Source organism: Rattus rattus, chromosome 5, assembly GCF_011064425.1.
Source record: "Rattus rattus isolate New Zealand chromosome 5, Rrattus_CSIRO_v1, whole genome shotgun sequence".
NCBI classification, from domain to species: domain Eukaryota; kingdom Metazoa; phylum Chordata; class Mammalia; order Rodentia; family Muridae; genus Rattus; species Rattus rattus.
This window is the reverse complement of record NC_046158.1, coordinates 126,659,816-126,683,049: the sequence shown is the minus strand read 5'-3', so window position 1 is coordinate 126,683,049 and position 23,234 is coordinate 126,659,816. Positions and strand designations below refer to the sequence as shown.

Below are 23,234 nucleotides of genomic sequence, written 5' to 3'. Positions count from 1 at the left end.
AAACATTTCCAGTTTCCAGGAAAACTTTTAAAACGTGTCCTTGTTTCCCTCTCAACCCCATGTTTTCCAGTTTTACTGGTGCCTGCACACTTCTTTGTCTTTTGTCTTGCTCGGCACTTTCTGTAAGTTCATAAAGTTTAAGTTCTTTGTTATGCAGGAACATTTGTATACCAAGAGACAACACTTTTTAAAAAAATTAGCTTATGGGTTTTGCATTTTTTTTTTCAAGATGAGCTGTTGTTTTAACCTGCTTTCTGCATCCACATCAATGTTGATACCCCTTAAACAGGTTATTTTCCCAACACCACCAAAAAGATCCATTACAAGTAAACATACTTGAACTTTCTCTCTCTCTCTCTCTCTCTCTCTCTCTCTCTCTCTCTCTCTCTCTCCTCTCTCCCTCTCTCCCTCTCCCTCCTCCTCCCTCCCTTCCTCCCTCCCCCTCTCTCCCTTCCCCTACCCTCCTTCTGTCTCTTTCTCTTTCCCTCCCTCTCTCATAGTAGAGTAGTGACAGAAGAATAAACTGTAAGTCAGATTCTGGGAATTGGGACAAAGAAAAGATAGCGGTAATGAAGGTGCAAATTAAATATGAAACGTTTTTAGCAAATACACTTTGTCTTGTTCAGTTTCTAGCCTGAGAGTAGAAACAGCATACTTACAAGCCAGCATCTCTGTAAGCCAGTATCTGTGTGTGTTGTCCCTCTTCTTTAGATTTGGATACTTTGAGCTAATTTGGAAGTGTCCGTTAGGTTGCCTACAAAATGATGCTTTAAAGGATCTAACGATGCATAAATTAGAGAGCCCTACAATGGCAGAGGACTGTCATTGTACCTCTCCTCTTTATCTGCTCTTATGGTGGGACCCAAGAGCCTTTTTTTTTTTTTTTTTAACACTTTAGCTGATGGAGCCAGTGAGGGGCTGGTAGCTAGAAAGGAGGTGAGCCCTGCAAATCAGCCCCCTCCCAAACTTAACAGCTGTTTGTTCTCCCCCACCCCCACCCTCCACGTTGTACTGAACTTTGCTACAAAGTCACTTTAGGAAAACTCCCAGTATGCATGAAACAAGCGTGGGTCTTTCAGTGGCCTCAGAGTTTTTATTTTTCCAGAGCTAAGGTAACCTGGATAGGAGAGCGAAGGATGGAGATAGAAAGGGGAGGTGATATTTTCAAGAAACACCCAACTGGCCCTTTACCTTTTTTGCCTCCGTTATGGGGAAGGGGGGTGAGAGAAAAAGATGTCAATGACCATTGTTTGCTCGTTGGGGATGTTGCTCCGCCCCCCGAGTCTGTCGTAAACCTGGCGCTGGACTAAAATAAACCCAAGATCCCGCAGCTCGGGGGCTCGCCGCGCCGCGGACAGCTCTCCACTGGCGCTGCCGCCGGGCCGAAGTGGCGGCGACCAGCGGCCGCCGCGTCCCGCCCGCGCCCGCCCCGGGCCCCCCTACCTGGCTGTCCGCCGAGCCATGTCGTTGAGCCCCAAGCACACGACGCCCTTCTCTGTGTCCGACATCCTGAGCCCCATCGAGGAGACCTACAAGAAGTTCGGCGGCGTCATGGACGGTGCGCCGCCTGGCCTGGGGGCGCCCCTGGGGGCCGCCGCCTACCGCGGCGGCGGCAGCGGCAGCGGCGGCGGCAGCGGCGGCGGCCGCCACCTACCACATGCCTCCCGGCGTCTCGCAGTTCCCGCACAGCGCCATGGGCAGCTACTGCAACGGCGGCCTGGGCAACATGGGTGAGCTGCCCGCCTACACGGACGGCATGCGGGGCGGCGCGGCGGCCGCGGCCACCGGCTGGTACGGCGCCAACACGGACCCGCGCTACTCGTCAAGTGAGCGGGGCCAGAAGCGCGGGACTGAGGGCAGGCTGGCGGCGCGGGCTTTTCCCGCCACAGCCGGGGCGCGAGGATGCTGGCGTTCTAGTCAGCGGCGCCCGAGGGCCGACGCGCGGGGTGTCCTGGGACGCGGCCTAGGGCTCGTGAGGGGTTCTGGGTCAAGGTTTGGGACGCGCAGGGCGGCCTGGGACGCGCGGGGTTTCTTGGGAGCCCCCTGGGGCGCGCGGGGGTTGCCGGGCCCCTGGGCACGCGGAGAGAGTGGGGCGCGGGCCGCGGCGCTCGAGGGGTCCCGCGATGCAGTCGGGGCCCCCGTGCCGTCACTTAAAGCGAGCGGGGCGACGGCGGGAGCGGTTCTCGCAGGCTCGGGGCTCACCGGCCGTCCTTTTTGGGCCCCCTCCCCAGTCTCCAGGTTCATGGGGCCGTCGGCGGGTGTGAACGTGGCCGGCATGGGTTCGCTGACCGGCATCGCGGACGCCGCCAAGTCTCTGGCACCGCTGCACGCGGCCGCGCCGCGAAGGAAGCGCCGAGTGCTCTTCTCGCAAGCTCAGGTCTACGAGCTGGAGCGGCGCTTCAAGCAGCAGAAGTACCTGTCGGCGCCCGAGCGCGAGCACCTGGCCAGCATGATCCATCTGACGCCCACGCAGGTCAAGATCTGGTTCCAGAACCATCGCTACAAGATGAAGAGACAGGCCAAGGACAAGGCGGCACAGCAGCTGCAACAGGAGGGCGGCCTGGGTCCTCCACCGCCTCCGCCGCCGCCGTCGCCGCGCCGCGTGGCCGTTCCGGTGCTGGTGAAGGACGGCAAGCCGTGCCAGAACGGCGCGGGCACCCCGACGCCTGGCCAGGGCGGCCAGCAGCCGCAGGCCCCGACGCCCGCGTCAGAGCTCGAGGAGCTTTCGCCCAGCCCGCCCGCTCTGCACGGTCCGGGGGGCGGCTTAGCGGCCCTGGACACGGCCACCGGGGACTATGGCGGAGGCGTGCTCGGCGCCAACCTGCTCTATGGCAGAACGTGGTGATGAGCCCCCGGGGGTCTGCCTGCGACTCGCAGGATCCGCCAAGAAACTGCAAGAACGGATGGGGAAATGTACAGAAGCTGGCCCTTTAGTGCATGGAGATAAGAACGAATGAGTCGCGAAGAGGGTCAGTCTGCTCTGAACCTCTTTACTGGGGGTGGGAGAGGCGGTGGGAGAGGCGACAGCTCCAGACCGAATAATGTGACACCACACTTTGAGGTGGTGATTTCCCTTCTTTCAGAAGTTCCTAAGTTATGCGAAGAACTGACGGGAATCCACATTCACCACGTTCCGAACCAAAGCTCTCAGAGTTTTAGAAGTTGGAAACTTTGTTGGTGTTTGTATCTCTATAAATCAACCAGCTTTCACGATGAATCCTTGAAGTGGAATTTATTTTGGGAGATTAATTTGCAAAGCCCCTCCCCTAAGTGCAATTTCGTTAATGCTTGATTGAAAGTAAATTGAATTGTAGCCCAAAGTGGATCATATACACAGCAACATGATTGCTGAGGAATAACTGCCATTTGGGTGAAATAGAGAAATGGAATAAAAAGAATTGAAATACTAATTATATGGATCGTTACCGTTTTTACATTTAAATGCTGATTTTAAAATATTTTTGTTAATTATTAGGCAACCAAGTAATTGTATATTGTCCCAGAAGATCACAACCCCCATCCACCCCAAGATGCAGCGCATCATTTTTAAAAAGGGTTATAAAATACATTTTATATAGAATCTAGCCTTTCCAAATCAGCTGATAAACATACCCTTTCCTTCTAAAACCATGGCATTTATTCTCTTTAAAGTATTTTTACCTGAATTTGAACTCCTTGACAAAAGTATTAGAACAAACAAACAAAATTAACAATATTACCACCAATCTGTTTCAAAGCATGTCAAAAAGAATAAGGCGATTTACTGACTTGTAATCAAAATACACAGGAAAAGTAAGATAATTGCACGTTTGCACCATATTGCTCAGTGGAAGTTGCAGCAATTTTATCGGTGTTTTATCACATAAATAAATGTATTTACTCTTTAATATGCCAATTTATATTTTCAGTATTTCAAATGGATATTTAAATATAACTTTAAAAGGGCCTTAAGTACTTTTTCTAAAAGTCAAGAGGTCACTTCTTTTTAAGTGTTGTAGGGATTTTTTTTTTTTTCTTTTCCCTCTTGGCAGTGTGGCAACACAGCTCCTTTACTCATTATTAAGGTAATCATATTGGAGGAAATAAAGCCGACCGAATAGTGTGAACTTAGAGAATCAATGAAAGTTAAGGAAATAATATGGGCAAAACATGCTTTCAAATAATCAAAACAGGTGGTCACCAGAGATACCAAACCTCTTCTACATTTGAGTTTTTAGAAGAACAAGTTTGAGTGTGAAACACTCAATTTCTTCTCATGGTTTAAACATTTTTCTGGAAAGTTCAAAGTGACTGCATAGGAAGGTACATAGAAGTCAAACTTGCCCTTTCTCCAAAATTTATTTTATGTAAATTCTCTTGAAAAAAAAAATAACTCCAGTTCCTTTCAAGGCAAGAAAAGGGAGGGGGCATGGAGCAAAGAGATTATCTTTCATCAAACCATCATTGTGCATTTTTGGAGAATGAGATTTAATTTTAAAGTTATTTAATATAATCTCAGTAGACAAATTAGACTTAAAGTGGTGCGATAAACATACAGAAAAATCTCTCAGTTTGAGTTTTTGCATTACTACTAGATTGACTCCAGAAATCAGTGTTAATTTTGCTGGGAAAACTATTACTGATGTGCTGTAGTTTAAAGCGCTTTGTTTTCATCTGTTTGATTATACTCCCTCTAGCAAATGATTTAAAAATTCACACCATTTTTAATAATTTTTTTAACAGACCAACACTAACAAAAACAACAATAGCTTTCTTTAGGTCTGTGAGCATCCAGACCTTAAGGAAAATAAACCTTTAACAGTTCTACACACACACACACACACACACACACACACACAAACGCCACAGCTTATTTCCAGACAAAGAATCCTTTAAATTAAATGAATTCTACTGGAAATAATGTCACCAGAAGCAAACAATCTTTTGCCATTTACCATTTTCTGAAAGTATATTTACTGTAGCCATATCTTTTTCCATTCAGTATTTAAGTAGTAAAAAACCCCAAGCTTGAGGTAATTGCTGCAGAGGGCTTAACATTCTACACCCAGAGACTTACTGAGCACATCCTGACGTTAGGAAAAGGTTCGATTCCTGAAACATTAAAAGAAATGTTTTTTACTATAGAATTCCACTTTCTGATTAATGCAAAGCAAAAGCCTTTTCCTTCGTTTGCAGTTGGTCCTTCACAGATCCTTTATAAAAATACAAACGGCTAGACTAGGTGAAACTCATTAACTGAAGAGGAGGATAAGTGTCTCCACAACCAAGAGGGAGAACTGGAGCTGGGGCTGGGTGGAACAAAGCCCTCTCAAAGTTTAACAGAGGCCATAGCAAAACCGGGTTTCAGAAATGCTAACTCTGCAGATGTGACATTTTGCAGTACATTTTGGGGTCTAACATCTTTTCTAGTGGAGGCGTAGAAACCAAAATGCAGACTGAAAGTTGCAGGGAGTAACGGCAGGGATTGCAGGTACTGCGTGTAATCTTCATTAGGATGTAAATTAAAGTATGAGAGTGTGCAAATTTGAAGGACACCACAAGGATGGTTTATATACGCAAGGGTAAGAGTGTAACCCAGTTGTCCTATTTAAGGCTTTGCTTAGAACTACAATCTAAAGGTCAGAACAAGTAGTTAACACAGCTGTGTTCAAACTCCATTCTGCTAGTAGCTGTTTACTTTCAATTTAAAGCAAATCAGAGACTCAATTCAGCTAAGTACAAACTTCTTCCATAGGCTTGCTTTGTTAACTGCACTGAACAGTAATGGCTCTAAAAGTAAATTTTGGACCATAATTATATTAAAAAGCATATAGATTTAATTTTTAGATATGAATTTGTGCATATGAGAAAGTAATACATTATGTGGCAGTGATATAAATTCCAGTTCACATACAAAGCACAGATAATATTGTCCTGCCATTTAATGCCACCGTATCATTGGACCTCTGTATGTAAATTAAATTTAGTTTGTTTCTTTCTTTTTTTTTTTGAAACACTGTGATTACCATCCTCAGTCCTGGTAAGACAGAGAACTGATACAATTGTAAAACATAAGAAGTCATTTTACTGCTAGTGAGAACTGGTGAGTATCAGTCTGGGGAAATTTCAGAGACACCCAGACCGGGGAACCATTTGCACAAGTCACCTCGCGCTCCTCTATCCAGTTGAGTATGGAGAGTTCTTTGTGATCTCCAGGTTACGTTTTCTAAATTTAATGGTGATTTAATGAAAGTTTCTGACATACAGGTTTTAGTTTTGTTCAGTTTTGCTTTAAAGAATTTATCTGAAATGGAGTGAAACATTTTTTTTAAATCTTTATAACCTCAGTAATTGTTAGGCAACTTCTAATAAAAAAATTAACAGTTAAGCTGCATAAGCTTAATGTGCACAATTTTGCACATTATTGTAGTGCCATTTCATACATACAAATTAAGGCATGTTATCTTTTTACTCCAATTCGGAAAGTAGGGTATAGAAAAACAGCCACAAAACATCTGTTGGAATTAATGGTGAATGGAGGAAGCATATTTCAATGGGCCACTTGTTACTTTGTGTTAGAAATAGAGGATGCAGTCAGTCACCAGGAATACAGCACCTTGGTTTTCTGATCCATTCAGAATGGGCAGAAGTCTGAGAATCAAGGTACAGTTACAAAGCCACTCTGTGGCCTTTAATTACAGATTAGATTTCTAGGCACAGATGAATTTGGTTAGTCAAGACTTCGAATTTTAAACAGAAATCTGGAGTGAGGGTGAGGCAGGACATGTTTCTGATATTCTACAGGTTCAGCATGTGCACTTGCCTGGAGAACTGTAAATATGCAGACTGTGGTACTGTATCCAGTGAGTGGTGAAATGATGGTACAATGTCCCCAAGACTGAAGGTCTGAGATTCCACACACCTTACTCCACATTTGTTCCTGGGTAGGCTGGAATCCTTGGCTTAGGGGAGATGTTGGGCCAATTGCCTCAGCTTCCATATTCGACAGGGAGGTGAAATCAGGATACAGCACAATCTTGACTATGAGGAGCAGCTCACACCCTCAATAACCCTGCCAGCCCTCTGTTCCCAGGCAGCTCAGCGTGAGCTGCAAAATCCTTGTGCATCCCAAACCTTCATCTTAGCCAAATCCCTGAGCATCTGACCTCCCTCTAAAAGTGGGAGGATTCCTACCCAACACCCAGCTGTGTTATGAATATCCCAGGTTTTGCAAGAAAATTAACCTACATGTTATTATATCCTATTTGCCCTTGAAAAGCTTAATGGCAGTCTAATACCCATTTGCACAAGGTTTTGACTTTCACATCACCCCTTTGGGGCTCCAGAGCTAAGGAGGTTGCTTTTTCCTTACTAGGTCCTCTTAGCATGCCCCCAGGTACTGACTTAAAACAATTTAGTGACAACCCCCAAAAAAAGATGCCCCAAAGGTAACATAATGGAATACAAGTAGCAAAACTAGCCTGTTGTCTGCAAGACTAAAACCTGAGGGAACATTTACATCTGTAAATATCGTCCAAAGCTTTAAACAGCACTTTACTGAAGTAACAGCATTTTTCTCTTCTAACAGTAAGAGATGGGCAGAGGATCTATGGGTTCAGAAACTGGGCAAATGTTCCCTGGACACACCCACCTGTTTCACAAGAGGGAACCTATTGTCAGCTAGTTCCATTATGCCTTTTACTTAGACTTCTTCAGCCAAAACCAAAATTAAAAAATCAAAACCAGGGAATTGGGGAAATAAAAAGCATTAGTGTGGGTTTGGAGAATCCATGAAAACTATATAAAGTAAGACACATGCTCCCTTGGAAGATACAGGACTTTATTTAGAAGGCAGCATTAATGTTTGGAAAGCCAGACGTTAATAGTAGGATTCATTACTATAACGTGGAGTGAAGATATCATACAAAGGTTGACAGTCCTAATGGAAACTCTGTTCCAACAATAAAATGATCCTGCTGCTTTCGCCAGCATCAGCAATGAATTCCACAACTTCCAAATGCCTGTTTTCAAAGGTGAATTTCTTTCCCACATAATAAAAAATTAACAAGTGTGCTTTAGCTGTGTTCCAAAGAACAAATGTCCTAAGTGGGAAAGTCAAAAAGAAATCTTACAATATTAGTCTAGAAAAACTGAGACAAAGCCTCAGTCTTCTCAGAAAGGTGTCTGGTCTAAGTTTGTTTTGGTAATTAAACAAAAATAGCTGTGTGTGAATTCTAAACATGCATTTAGGACTTAGTGTACTCAAATGAAAGGGAACAAGATCTAGACTGAATTCTGCTGTAATTTATCACTTAAAATATGCTGAGTATAGATTCTTCAGCTAAAAAAGCTTCAACTTGAATTTTTTAAAAAATGATCCCTAAATAAGAGATTTAGAAGTCCTTAAAACTAAAACACAAGCATGAAATTTGTAATAATGTAAATATTCACAGATGTATTAGTAATATGCTAATGTAATAAATGCTTCTCTTAAAGTGCTAACCATATCCTCTTAAAACATGCCTTGACACTGACTGGCTCTTGACCTCTAATTGTAGGAATTGCTTTCTGTCTAAGTTGGCACTGTAAATAAATCTGTATAGGCACCATAAGTCAACACTTCAGCTGAGATAATCAGACACCAGACCACAACATTTTTAAAGTTTAGCTTTATTTTTATTTTTTTTACTAAAGTCCACAAATTTCTGTAAGACAAGTACTTTAATGAAATGTTTTCAAAGAAATGTTGAACAATATATGCTCTAGTCTGCAGAATGTGCAGTTCAAATGTCCATACCTAATTATTAATGTGCATTAAAATCAGCATAGAGCTGTTTTGAGTTTTAACCATAATGAAAACCCAGGACTCCTAATTTCATCAAATGTGTTTACAAGCAATAATAAATTCAGACCCACTGTATTATGCAATACACATCTCTAGAAAGCAACATAAAACAGTGAGATCAGATCAGTAAAAATATACACACAGTTAAAAGAAATACACAAAGTACTGTAGTTTTATTAAAAACTACTACTTGAGAAAGAAACCTTTCCACAAATAGCATGAAAGTGTAAAATGGTGAAAGGAATGTGGGAAGCTTTACAAAAGCCTAATTCCAACTGTATCTTCCCGAGGGCGGTGGCAAAGGGTATTTCCTTCCTTCTCTGGGATATCCCTGAAAATAAAAAAAGAAAGAGTTTATCTTCTGGATTAATATACCTAATAAAGGAATTTACATCTCTGTGGAAGAGCACATCAGGAAGAAGCAGATTTTTTCTTAAGGTACATCACATGACAAGTCTTCAAAAGTATGTGTTCTAAGTCTACAGCTATAACATAGCTTGCTACAAAGCTAAAGATAAAGACGCACACAAAGGTTGAATTACTGAACACCAACCCCAACAATGAAATGCGTCTTGTAAGTATGGACAGTGGGGCTTATTTTATATATTGTTTTAAAGAGTTTATTTCTTTTATTTATATAAGTACACTGTAATGTCTTCAGACACACCAGAAGAGGAATCAATTCCATTACAGATGGTTGTGAGCCACCACGTAGTTGATGGGAATTGAACTCAGGACCTCTGGAAAAGCAGTCAGTGCTCTTAATCACTGAGCCATCTCTCTGGCCCCTGTATTTTTATTAGTTCTTTGAGATTTTCAAACAATGTATTTTGGTTATATTCACTCCCTTCTCCTACTCTTCTCAAACCACCCAACTTTGTCTTTTTTTTTTTTTAAATCCATTAAGTACAAGCATTCGTGTTGCCCAAATGCTTTTGGCTATGTGACCTTTTTTTGGTGAGTAGTCAACCTACCAGGATCTACATCCTACCAGGAACTACACCCTTAAATTAACAAATGAGAAAAGCCATCAAAACTTTCCCTCTCTTTCCCTGTGATTACGAGTTGCCAATAGTTCCTTAACTAAGGGAGGGACTTTGTGCCTATCTCCCCTCTCCATGCTGCATTCTGTCTGGTCTGAGCCTGCACAGGTATTATTCATGCTGTAAAGACAGTGCTTTAACCTTTTTCACCATTCTGAGCCCTTGGTGGCAAAGTCTCTTTATTTAACCAAAGAAAGAGACTTATTAAGGCCTAATGGCCAATTATTTTTAGGAATATATTTTTTTGTTCAATGAAAAACAGAACAGTAATAAAACATTAATAAAATGTTTGCAAAAACATTTCCATACAAAAATAATTCACAGGTACTCTTCTAAAGGTTTGGGAATATAGCTTAGTGGTAAAAGCATTTGCTGGATGAGTGTGGTACAGGTTTTGGTTCTAAAGGGAAGAGGAAATTCCTATTTAGAACACCAGCTTCCATTTTATCACTATACAACTCACACTATATGGCATGACAGATACTGGACGCTGGGATGTGCGCTAAGGACTTGTTTAGACAAGTACAAAAAAAATGAAGGCATGATTCTCTTTAACAATAAACTCTAACTTCAATAGTTGCAATTTAACAAAAACTAAGTGGAAACAAGACTAAAAGGAATGAGTGTATTTCCAAAAACAAAAGAATCTTCCAACCTGTTTATGTATCTTCTCAGCAAAGAATTTTAGCTCCTTCAACAGCAGAGTCCCCCCAAAAGGAAAATCTCCTTGGCTACTTCCAGAGGCAAGATGAACTGGGATTCAGTGTTCCCAGCTCTGCCTCCAAACTATGAGGTCCCATAGTCAGGTCCTGACTGCAAAATGATGTAAGTGACTACACACAGCATCCTCCACGGTTTCTCATGTCTTCATTTTTAAAATGCTGTTGTCTCAATTGCCTAGTGCCATCTAAAGCACAGACAGCAGTAATTTCCTAATATGACTTTTCAGAGATGTTGGGTAGAAAAAAAATTAAATTCTATGAAATGATTTTAATGAATTATAACAAAATTTTCTCAAAGGGTGTTAACTATAAGGTTATAACCTTATAGTTAACACCCTTTGAGAAAATTTTGTTAAAATGGACGTACAAAATACACTTTTGAGGTATCAAAATCGTTTTCCTTCGATGTCAGAGATTTTAGATAGGGGGAGGGACACAAAGTAATAAACAAATTAGAAAACCAATACACCAAGTACTACAAAGGCTATAGGCAACACCAGGTGAACAACTTAAAACTCCTCATGTCACTGCAGGCACCTAACTCCAGAACGCTACACCCCGGGGCTGCAGTACTTCAAATCCTGCTCTCTACCAAGCACTGGATTAAAGTACAAATTCTATTCAGGGTGACAAACTGCGAGAGGAAATTATATTAAATAGGTCTCAGCTTTACCTATGGCTAAGACTGGATGGAACTGAGAAAACAAAGCTGCATCATTTCAGTTTATCTCTGAATTCTAATAACACTCATTTGCATCACATGGTACTTTCCATTTAATAGAAAAATGTGTGGAAAATCTTCAAGGAGAACTTTGCTTCCACAGGGAGAGACTCAATGACGATCAGTTAAGAGAATTCTAGGATGAATAAAGACAGCCGGTGAACAGGTACTTTTGTGTTTGTTTGATTTGATTTGATTTTACTTATTTATTTTACTTTCAGCTTCCAGGCAGTCTTCACTTGGTAATGACAGACGTAGTTTATATTAGAATACAATATCCTCCGAGCTAAAACGAAGTGTGTTGGTGACCGTGACTCCTATTACTCACCATTGCCAGCTAAGATAAAAGAGGCCTCTAGGCTGGGATTCTTAACGGTTGCCCACATACAAACTGTTTACGTGAGATACTTGGCATGAGTGTATTTTTAAAGATGACAAAAGTTCACCTAAGCTGCTCTATTAACAATTCCTCCAGAAATATTGGTAACAAAATATTAATTACCAAGAGGCAAACATAACTGAGCAGTATGCTGCTTCTCCTCTGTAGCCCACACTGTGTTTATTACCTGTCGCCCTCCTCGATGGTCGTCACGTCTGGGTGGATATCCTCCGGGCCCAGCCAGCATCTGGTACTGATTTGGCTGAAAGGCTGCATTTTGGGTTTGGAGCATTCGGTTCCATGGCAGTAGAGGTTCAGCTCCAACACTTCTGTAAAAAGACATTTATATCAGAAGCAAAGCCTGCTTTACAGCATAAGCCTAAAATGGACAGGTTATCTCCTCTAAATTAGATGTGTTATACAGAATATGCAGTATGGTAGCCTTTGTGTCTCTGGTATCCAGTGAAGTGTACTGCAGTTCATAAAACACCATAATTTATTAAGAGTGATGTTTACAGCTAGCGGATGGCTCAGAGGGTCCAAGTGCCTGCCTTACAAGTCTGATGACCAAGTTCAATCCCCAGGACCCAATTGGAACTTCCATATATATGAGGTAATACCCCACCACCACCACATTAGTGTGCACGCATGCGATAAATGAATTATTTTTTAAAGGGTGATGCTTAAAGTCAGCTGATTAACATTTACAAAATATTTTGTATGGTTTTAAATGTGAAGTTTCTTTGTATTTGGATCCACAATCAGCAAGCTGATTACATTTATGATGCTGCCCAAAAGAGTAAACATGTACAAGTAGGAGAAAGAGGCTTTATTTTAAAAAATGTCTGGACTCGTTCTTAGATTCTATTCTTTCTAGTTAATTGCAGGTTGCAAGTGAATTCTTACTGCTGAGTATTTTGAATCCAGGGTAGGAAACTTGGCAGTTTTTTCCCATCCATTATTCTGCTCAATATGTCAGAAGGTCTGATCGTGAAGAAACCTTTTCAAGTTCTATTGATGCAGTTTTCAATTGACCATGGTGACCTAGCAACATGAGCACTAATTGGCATGGGCTGACTGGCATTTGGTGTACAGTTTACATGGGAACACAGATTGAACAGCTATTATAACCCAGTTTGCTGTCCCAGATTACTAGTTGAAAGACATGTTTTAATTGTCTTCAAGTGCCTATTTTAACTTTTAGATACACAACAACAGGTAGAAGGCATTAAATCATAACTTAATTAAAACCTGTCACATAAACAATGTAGCAAAGATATTTCTAAAGGCAATAATTAATCATCATTTAAAATGGAACTTTCTCAGAAATTTTTAACTTCTATTAACAGTCACAAAAAAATAAACAGAAAAAAAATGTTCCTGTATACTTTTAACATTAGAAATTTTGGGGCCAAAGATGATACCAAGAAGAACTCAGTAAAATCTCTTATATTCGCCAAGGTTCTGACTAGCCAGCTTTCACTATAATGGTATCAGCATATGAATTTCACTTCTTTGTGGGAGAGAAAATTTAGGGATAAAAGCCTGAAGTTGGACTAATTCTTCTTAGTTAGCTATTCAAATCTGAATCTATCCTCTCTACTCTCCCTTCATTTACAACAAGCCAAGCCTTCTTAAAGAAAAAAAAAAAAAAAAAAAAGCAAAGTAATTATTTTTGTATAACAAATCAAAGACAACAGTTATCTGCAGATTCAAGGAAGACCAAAGCTACTCTTTATAGAAAGGGAGTAAAACCAGAGCTCAAATAACACTGAATGTGATTCAAAACCAATTCAAAGTCAGAGTGAGGTGCCTATGGTTAGGACTTATAATTATCTTTAGGTTATTATCAGTAAATGAATTCTGGCAAGAATGTCCTATCTGATTCAGAAGAACAGCCCTATACACACATAAGGATGGTCTCTTCTGACCTCTGCATAGGGTTCCCCCCCCCGCCCCCAGGGCTGGGGACCGAACCCAGGACCTTGCGCTTCCTAGGTAAGCGCTCTACCACTGAGCCAAATCCCCAACCCCTGACCTCTGCATAGGTAAGGGAGCTGGTACATGGGTTATGATCAAGGATCATCAATGTGGGATATACATGCAAAGCCTACAGACCAAAACTGCAACTCAGGCACTGTACTGTGATTAATTTTTCTTTTTAGCCTTAGTAAATTTCATGTAATTATCTTGGCATAATATAAATTATAAATATAACTTAAAAGCATTTTTATATTCTAAAAATGTTAGAAGGCAAAGCCAGTGTAAAACATACAATTTTCTTTTTATTCAAAATAATCACTAATATTTTTGTTCAAAGATAATTTCTATAATGAAAATAAAATTTAAAGAGAAAAAACAATTTAGCAGATGTATGTACTACCATTTCCTGTTTGCTGGCAAGAATACCTGTATTTACTATGAAGTAATCATTTTTATTTGCAAATATAAACAAACTGAAACTTTGAGAAAAACATTTGTAAAATGTGAGATGGAAACCCTAAAGTTGGCCAAGCCTAACTTTAATAGTTAGGATTACGTGTGATGGCACACACCTTTGACCCCAGGACTTTGGAGGCAGAGGTAATTGGATCTCTGTGGATTTAAGGCCGATCAAGTCTACTTAGCAAGTTCTAGGCTAGCCACGACTGCATAGTAGGAACTGTCTCAAAAAAGCAAACTAAAAATCCAGGTGGTGGTGATGTAGCCCCTTAATCTCCGCACTTAGGAGGGAGAGGCAGGCAGATCTGTATAAATCCAAGACCAGCTTGTTCTACAGAGTTCCAGTCTAGCCAGGGATACACTAAGAAACTCTGTCTCAAAAACAAACAAACACAAAAGGATGGATGGATGGATAATATAAATAAATAAATAAATAAATAAATAAATAAATAAAATAAATGGTTACAAACTGAGGCACTACTTGGTACTGAGTGACAATATTCTTAGGCTTCCAAATTACTGTTCTAAAGAGTAGTCGGTAATTTAAACCCAATTTGGGTAGTTTAAATTTGCATGGTAGTTAGTCATGCCATTTAAAGATTCCCCCCCCCCACAACTGAGCTGAATAATCACAAGTAAGGAAACTAAAGTGAATGGTTGCCTTGTACTCAAACGCTAGCTAGTCCTGCACAGAGTCAACACCATTAACTGCAATATAATTATTTTGTTTTGGGGGAGAGGAAAGGTGGCTTGTTTGTTTCTGAGATATATAACATCACATTCATTTGGTTTTGGGTGTTCACGTTTGCCTGTGTGTACGAGGTGAGAAGACAACTTGCAGGAATTAGTGTTCTCCTTCCAGCACTGAGTCCTGGGGACACAAATCAGGTTGTCAGACTGGACACTTTTATCCACTGAGCCTTTCATTACCAATCCATTCACTGTATATTTAGGTCAAAGGCACATACAATTTAAAGTACTATCGCAAAGGAAGAAATAACTCAAGACAACATACTATAGTAGTAGGAGACAAGATACACTCAAAAGTCATGTTCTAATAGGATTCTCATCAACACCCAAAAATAGTACACTGGAAATGCTCTAAACTAGGGATTACAAAAACACCTGGCTCTCATAAGACTACCACCATCTATTATCTATAATCTTTTGGTAAAGTAAAAATGGTTCCTACTCTCTGCCTTGTAAGATCAGGATATACAGAATGACAAGTGCTATGGAAATGAGTAATAAATTGTAACCACTTAAGTAGCTAAAGAAGCTTAGAATAAAATGGTTTAGTTCACTAATACTTGGGAAACTGAGGCATGAAGAGTACCTAAAACACCACCCCCACCCCATAACACCCAAACAAAACTTTCCTCACTTCTGGGCTCACAAAGTTCTTGGTGAGGTGAGGGTAGAATGAGAACGAGAACATGACAGACAGCAGGGCCAGGAAGAGGATATGGACGGTAGACAAACTTTACCCGTGCACAGAGAAGGAAAGCTGTTGCAATTGCAGAAAGAGCCTCAGAAGTGGAGCTGACCCTTCATTCCTTTGATGTGCTGTGGCTTTAACTAAATTCAGAGTAAAGAATCTGATGAGTGCTGTTCTACTAAAAAATTTCTTGGTAAAGAGTGACCTCGGATAAGCTACTGAACTGTGTGGACAGCACATCTGAGAAGATGTCAACACAGTGTGGATAGTTCTTAAGCTGAAGAAACACATTAGATATTGTCATTAACATACTGAAGAAGGGAGCAATGATATAAAGAAACCAAATATGATAATTCACAAGAATTTCTTCCTTAATTTGTTTTAAAACAGGGTTATGCTGGTTGTGGTGTTGTATACATGTAATCCCTACTCTCAGACTTGAGAGACTAAGGCAGGAGAACTGGACGTTCAAGGTCAGCCTGGCTACTTTGATAATTAAATAGTATGTGCAGTATGCTTTGAGAATGTACAACATACATTTACCAGTTGTATTGAATTTAAAATATGATTTACATGAGGTAGCTGACATCATCAATAAACAGCTGAGTTATACAAATCTTTGTAGTAATATTGAAGAAAATAACAGAAGGCAATTTTGGAAAGGCTCGGGCTACTGAATGTTTGTGCAAAAAGAACACTGTTTCTAGTACAATTTGTTACTGCACTCCATTCATTGAGTGGAGGAAAGTAAAAACATTGTAACTGGAAAGGTGAAAAGGGGAGTTTTACTTTCATGAAGCTCCATTTGGTTTTACATGTATTGATGCTATCAAAACCAGCCTGGAATGATACATTACACTTTTAAATAAATGAGTCTACAGATGATAATAATTATTCATAACATGCCCATCTGACTTCTCATGCAGGTCCATGTGACTTAGGAACACAGAACTTATGAATGACAGAACACATGTCAAACATCCCTTGTTATTAAACCATGTCACATTCTTCCTAGTCCATGGTACTTATTAGACTGCAGATCCCATAATCCTCTTCTGAGTCCCTTCTGCATTTAATTCAGTTCAATCTTAAGTAGTTAAAGAAACTGTTTTCAGTGGCAACTAATAACTACTGACCTACAGTGACACTGCCCTACAATAGGCCTGTCAGCCCTGAAAAAGTTGTACCAAAGAAGCTGATTAGGACTTGAAGAGGTCTGTAGTAAGAATCAATAGCCGGCCTGTACTAATGCTGTGCTGCTGGCAGACATGAGAAAAGTAGAACACCATTAGTTATGCCTCATTAAACTGCACAACCCTGCTAAAAAGAAATTTGTTTAGCTTGACAAAAACCTAATACAATTTTAAGCTGTGTTGCGTTTTTTTTTAAGAGTACCTCAATTTGCAAATAAAATAAAGTCCAAGAAAACCAAGAAACACAGTAAACTATGTAAACGAGAACATTTAATTCAAAGTATTAATTACATATTTCCTAAAAATAAGGACAAGAAAAAATATTTGGGGTGGGAAAAAGCATTATTTCAAACCAGGTAGGTTTTGGTTTATAAGCAGTCAGCATAACCCAGACATCAATACAGGAAGCCTTTAAAGCATGAGAGCGTTAGCATTACCTGTCAAATCTCTGCTGCTGGAAAAGAGGAGGAGGACCTCGCCAGTTATCTTGGGGCCTCATATCTGGAAAATAAATGGGAGGAGTTCATAAAACGCTTGCAAAAGTAATCTCTATAACTCACATGGGTTATAATTCAAAGTTCCTGAAATAAGAATGAGATAACATGTAAACCAAGTAAGCAAGCTAATGAAAAAAGACCAACAGAACTAGCACTGACTTTCATTGATCAAATTTTTGTTGCTAACAAGACAGTTTCAGTAACAACCTTAGCTATACTTACACTTCTCTCACTTGTAGTGTGTGGCTATGTATCATATACATAGACTTTTTACACGTGTACTTTAAATGTTATTTTTTAAAAAAGGATCTTAGCTTTTTTTCAAGACTGTACACTGAACTACTTAGAATTAGTATTAATTCGAATAGAACTATGAGTTCTATTTAATGCAACACCATCAAATAGGCAGCACACAATCTCTCCAACACACACCACCAAGAAAAGCTAATGAAAGAACCACCTATTTTTCTGTAGTTTCCTCACCATTGACACCCTCACCCATTATAGCAAAGCAGAACTGGCAACTTTATCTACTTAGATAAAACCAAATGGCTGCTGCTCTTCTCCATAAGCTGAGCATTACAAGGAAGGAAAGGTCCATCAGCTCCTGGTCAGGCATAGCATTCACATTTAAAGCACTCAAAGGGGCAGTATCAACTAACCACTGGTCCTGGCTTCGGCCTTGCAGTTATTATCTGCCTTTATCATGGTCTGCTGTGACCTAATTAAAACAGATCTAGAAGTTGTATAGTCACTATGTGAGGACAGTGGCCATCTCCAGACTGCCAAGAAGAAGGACATCACAGCTCACCATAATGTATTTAGGCATGCATTTAAATGGAAACACAAACCAAAACCATGATTTCCAGAATAGCTTTCTAAAAGAATGAAATAACAAAAACTTAGCCCTAGTTAAGAACCAAAAAATGTACAATCTGATTTTACAAAAAACCCAAAAGAATTAATGCTTTTAAATTTTCCACAAAGCACAAATGGGCCAAGTAAAGTACGTGACAACTGACGACTACAGCATGACATAGCTGCTCTCCTCTGTTCTAAGCTTTCTGCCTATCTCCACAGGACTGTAAAAGACAGCTTGAGGTTGTTCTCTAGATGTGGGCATACTATCCAAAGACTGGTACCAACCTGCAGTTTCAGGCACCCAACTAAGGACTTCTCTTTCAAAAAGGAGAGGAAGTTCTTCTTCAGAAAACCAAGTAGTCTCTCTAGCTGAATAATATCCTGTTTCACTGCTTAAAAATATAATTATTAGCAGTAAAGCTGAGTTACAAGGTGGAAAAATCTTTCAAATGGTCCGAAAATAGGGTTCAAAACCTTAGTGGGAATTCTGGAAGCTGATTACAAAGTTCATAGAAACGGGAGAAGAAAGTTGCCTATTCTGGGACTAGAATGACCCAGTACTACAGAATATAAATTGTCAGAAAAATCAGTATTTATCTTATTTTTCAAGATAGGGTCTCATGTATCTCAGGCTAGTTTCAAACTCTAAGTAGCTAAGATGACCTTGAACTTCTGATCCTCTTGCCTCTGCTATTTAAGGGTTGGGTATTAGAGGTGAGCACCAGTACCATGCCTGGTAATTATGGTGCTAGGAGATGGAACCCAGGGCTTTGTGCTAGACAAACACTTTACCAAGTCAACTAAACCTTAACCCCAAAGGAAATCTTAAACTGGTAAAGCCTAGAATTTCGTATAAGAATGACAATTACTAGGGTTGGGGATTTAGCTCAGTGGTATAGCGCTTGCCTAGCAAGCGCAAGGCCCTGGGTTCAGTCCCCAGCTCCGAAAAAAAGAAAAAAAAAAAAGAATGACCATTATTTCCTTTGTGAGGCTTCCTTAGATAGAAAACTTAAGACATTTATTAAACATACTTAAATTTTCAATGACCTGCAATCTATGAAAAAATAGTCCTCTGAAAATAAAAATATGCATTTATATTTTTTGATTACTTTGTTACACTTGAAGACCAATAACCTATTCAGATGGTACACAAAAATTAGTAACAATCAGCTAAAATGTTTAAAAATTTGTATTTTTTTATGTCTCTACATGTACAAAATTAGGTAATATACCGACAAAAGTAAACAAAACCAAACTAACAGAATGACTCTGACCAGACACTCTTCAGCTCTGCTCTGCATGCCTCTGCGCTTCACCCCGGAAACACGCCCGTTTATCATTAAGACTTAATGCCAAGTCTAGTTCCATGGTGGATCCTAATAACCACAGAATGCATATCTTCTATGGTACTCAGAAAAGCTTTCACACAAAAACCCCGATTTATTCCAGATCAACTAAAGACAATAAAAGACACATGCACATTAAAATAAACTTTCTAGAGCCATTTACCCTAATGTTTTTTGAAAATGAAGGGGAAAATGTTTATTTTCTCTTAGAAAGTGTACAATTGGAGGGTAATGCCATCACCACCATCTATTCACACATAATTCAAAGATGCTGTACATTAAATTAAGATTGCTTTCAGGAAGTAATACAGTAATACAGAAGCGTCAACGGTGAACACTTCCTAACAGACTCCCTTTAAGTGGTAGAAAATGAAGACAAACATTCATTCCATGTCACCATTTCCAGGCACATCAAGTGCTTCCATATTTAATTCTCACGTTCAGAACAACCCATTTTCATATAATCTTAGCATTAGCAAATATATGGTGTTCTGCTAAAACTTGGGCTAATAATACAAAATTTAAAAATTTTTGTCATATATTATTAAACATACTTTGCTTTTAATCCAAGAAAAGCCACAAATTTTTTTCAAAGCTACCTTTAGACAAAATTTTTCATGTAGCTATAAGTAATACACATAGCCCTTAAGTATTCATAAAGTAGAAATATTTCTTGGCTTATAAGTAATGAAGTAGACAGTAAAACAAACTTATTACCATTCATTTGTATGACTCTAACAGAAGATCTTTTTGAGTGGGAGAAAAAAAAACCTATGAGACAATGAATTGCACTTCAGAAGGTACAAGAACAAGAAGGGGGGAGCTAATTTTTTCCTTTGGTCTTCAAAAAGGCATCCCTTTTCTGGAGCTCTAAGGCCACATAAACCAGCCTTGCCAACAGCTTCTCAAGTGACAATTTACTTAATCAGCGTGGCAATCACAGAAAAGATTTCATGTTTACTGATTGCAGTAATCACAAATCACTTTTCAAATGTAACTAAGTGACAAGTTTACTGATCAAAATGAAGAGAAGTCATGTGCCACCTTCTCTGGAATGCCAAAACTGATGCTTTATTCATATTGAGTACTCAGGGCTACACTTGACTCCAAAAAGTTATCAAAAAATAAAGAATTATAATGTGACCCAAACTGTCATATTAAAGGTAAACTAAAGGGCAACAAAGGAGACATCAATGGCAAACAGCTGATAGAGGCAGTTTGACCAAATGGTTCATCTTCAGTGTATTTTATGCCATATTAAAGAAAATAATTATGACACGAAAAATGCTTTTGAAAAATTAAGTGGTTTAGTTTTCAATTTTACTAAAATAAGTTTCTGACCAAAATTTCAAATTTATAATGAGTGATGTTCTACCAGTGATGGGTTCCTATTAAGCCAAGTATCACTAACCTAGGGCTTGCACTTTCCCAAAGAAGGGTGTTTTACAGTTTGTTATTTTGTGGTTTTTGGTTTTGTTGAGACAAGGTCTCCCTCTGTGGCCCAGTCTGGCCTCAAATTTGTGGAATCCTCCTCCTACCTTTGTCCCACCAATGCTGCTACAATAAGATGTGTGTTAGTAAACCCAGAACAGTTTTTGTTAGTCACTAAACAGTCTTTTCTATTTTCACAACTATGCTTTTGTGCGCGCGCACAGGTGTGTGTGTGTGTGTGTGTGTGTGTGTGTGTGTGTTTGCAAAGATTTATTTTTTATTTTTATTTTTTTTTGGTTCTTTTTTTTTCGGAGCTGGGGACCGAACCCAGGGCCTTGCGCTTCCTAGGTAAGCGCTCTACCGCTGAGCTAAATCCCCAGCCCCACAAAGATTTATTTTTATTTATCTGTCATGGGTGTTTTACTTTCACAAGTCTGCCTACAATGTGTATGCTATGCTGTCAAAGTCCAGAAGAAAATGGTAGATTCCCAAAACTGGAGTTAGTAATGGCTGTGAGCTACCGCAGAGATGGTGGGAATTGAACCAGGTCCTCTGAGTGAGTCATGACATTGTTATCAATATCAGAAAGTCATGCAAACCATCAAAGTCATACAATCAAGACAGCATACCTGGTAACAAGTAAGCCCTGAGAAAAATGAGACCTTCAGAACCCATTTCTTCTCATGTACTATATCCAAAAAAATCTGTGCTTCAAGTTAGAAAATGATCTACAAATCAACTGACATTAAAACCATGATAGGCACAGAGCAGACACTTCCTAACAATTTCCCACCTTACCTAGCACTTTAATAACTACTCAACATCCCTAAAAGTAATGCCTGGCTCTATGGTATATCGTACTGAGATATTTTTTTGGATCAAGAAAGAGCAACTTAAGTCTGGTGTGTTAGATTAAGCCCATTGTCCCAGCATCAGAAAGCAAAAACACAAGAATTTCTGTAACTCTGAGGCCAACCAGGGCTACATACGAGCTAACAAAATCTTACCTCAAAAATAAACAAACAATAGTAACAACAATTGAGTAGGAAAGGAGGGAGGGCGGAGAGGTGAAAGGAAGAAGGGAGAGAGATATAAAGATTTCCGGGAGTTTTCTGCACTAAAGCAACACTCTATTCCAGGTAGTAGCAGAGATCAAACACAGAGCCCTGGCAAGCAAGATAAGGGATCTACTGTTGAGCCATATCCCCAGCTCCCACCCTTCTTTTGAAATTTAATTTATAAAATATTACAAACATTAAAAACATATTTTTAAGTGTCAATGCCCCTCATATTTAACAAATGCTAATCTCTTGCCAAATGTTTTTCTCCCCCATGCTGCCTTTGTCTGGTTGGGTACTAACTGAAAAGCAGGAATGGAAAAGTAAGGCTTTATGAAGACAGTTTAAAGAACATGGCATATGATCTGTATCTTTCTGATGAACAGAACAGCCATGGATCTCAAAAGTAACATTAAGTAGGAATAAAATTAAAATCAATAGTAAACTTAGTATGTATTAACACTCAACTATATTCTATCATTACTATGGCAATCAAAATATATTACACTTTTTATGGTTAACATTATCAACTATTTATAACTCAAGTTTTGAGGAGTGAAAGAAAGGCCAAGGTTGTCTCAGATGAGAGATTAATACTGCTTAAATTAACGCCTGGCCTTATGTTAGGTAAAACTATCATACAATTTGGACCAAGATAGGAATACTTTTGTCTTTCAGCATCTAAATGACCACTATTTCATATCTAATAGACCTATTTAACTATTTAAATACTTTAATTATCAATGGATAAACATAAATCAACTACATATACCTCTGCCTGTATAGGTTAACTCAGAAATAGGTTTATAAATAAAGAAAAGGAAGAAAGTTCAGTTCCCCTTAGTCAGTTAGCTAAATACAAACAAGACAAAGTACTGAAAAGAACTTTTAGTGTTCTCTTACGAGTCTTCTAGCAATGTCTAACCCCATCGCTGCATTCAAAGCAACGATCGTTCTTGGCACTGAGAGTCAGAAAGCAGCCTTTGCTGTCACAGGTAATTTAGAATATACAATAACCAATCAGTAAAAACTTACTTGACATTAGTTTTGGGATCTGAGTTTGACCTCTCAGCAGTGGCCTGTATACGTTCCCCTGGTAATTGGCAGGTGGGGGTGCAGTGTTGCTGTAAACACCAGTCCCCGAGCCTCTTGGTATAACATGGCTGTAAAAGAGAGCCTTACATAAGAAAAAAATAGAGAGCTATATCCAGAGATTATAATATGTTAAGCTGACAAATCAAACACTGGCAGTTTCCTCTTTGTTAGACCTGATTAATAT

General features: G+C 39.6%; 2 protein-coding genes across 2 annotated transcripts in view; one reads left to right on the top strand and one right to left on the bottom strand.

Annotated features, from left to right (window-relative positions):
• Positions 1-1,461: 1,461 nt before the first annotated feature.
• Positions 1,462-3,005, top strand: Nkx2-4 (NK2 homeobox 4). The gene is given in 3 exon segments (XM_032902367.1): positions 1,462-1,598; positions 1,600-1,826; positions 2,232-3,005. Coding segments are annotated over 3 exon segments (978 nt in total). The 3' UTR covers positions 2,846-3,005.
• Positions 3,006-8,630: 5,625 nt separating this feature from the next.
• The window catches only part of Xrn2 (5'-3' exoribonuclease 2), a gene marked incomplete at its 5' end in the record, with an annotated part of 37,944 nt that continues 23,340 nt past the window's right edge, over positions 8,631-23,234 (bottom strand). The window contains 4 exons of the mRNA XM_032904356.1: positions 8,631-9,155; positions 11,877-12,018; positions 17,200-17,263; positions 22,991-23,118. Of these exons, the coding sequence (XP_032760247.1) occupies positions 9,090-9,155; positions 11,877-12,018; positions 17,200-17,263; positions 22,991-23,118 (400 nt within the window). The remainder of the gene's footprint in view (positions 9,156-11,876; positions 12,019-17,199; positions 17,264-22,990; positions 23,119-23,234) is intronic.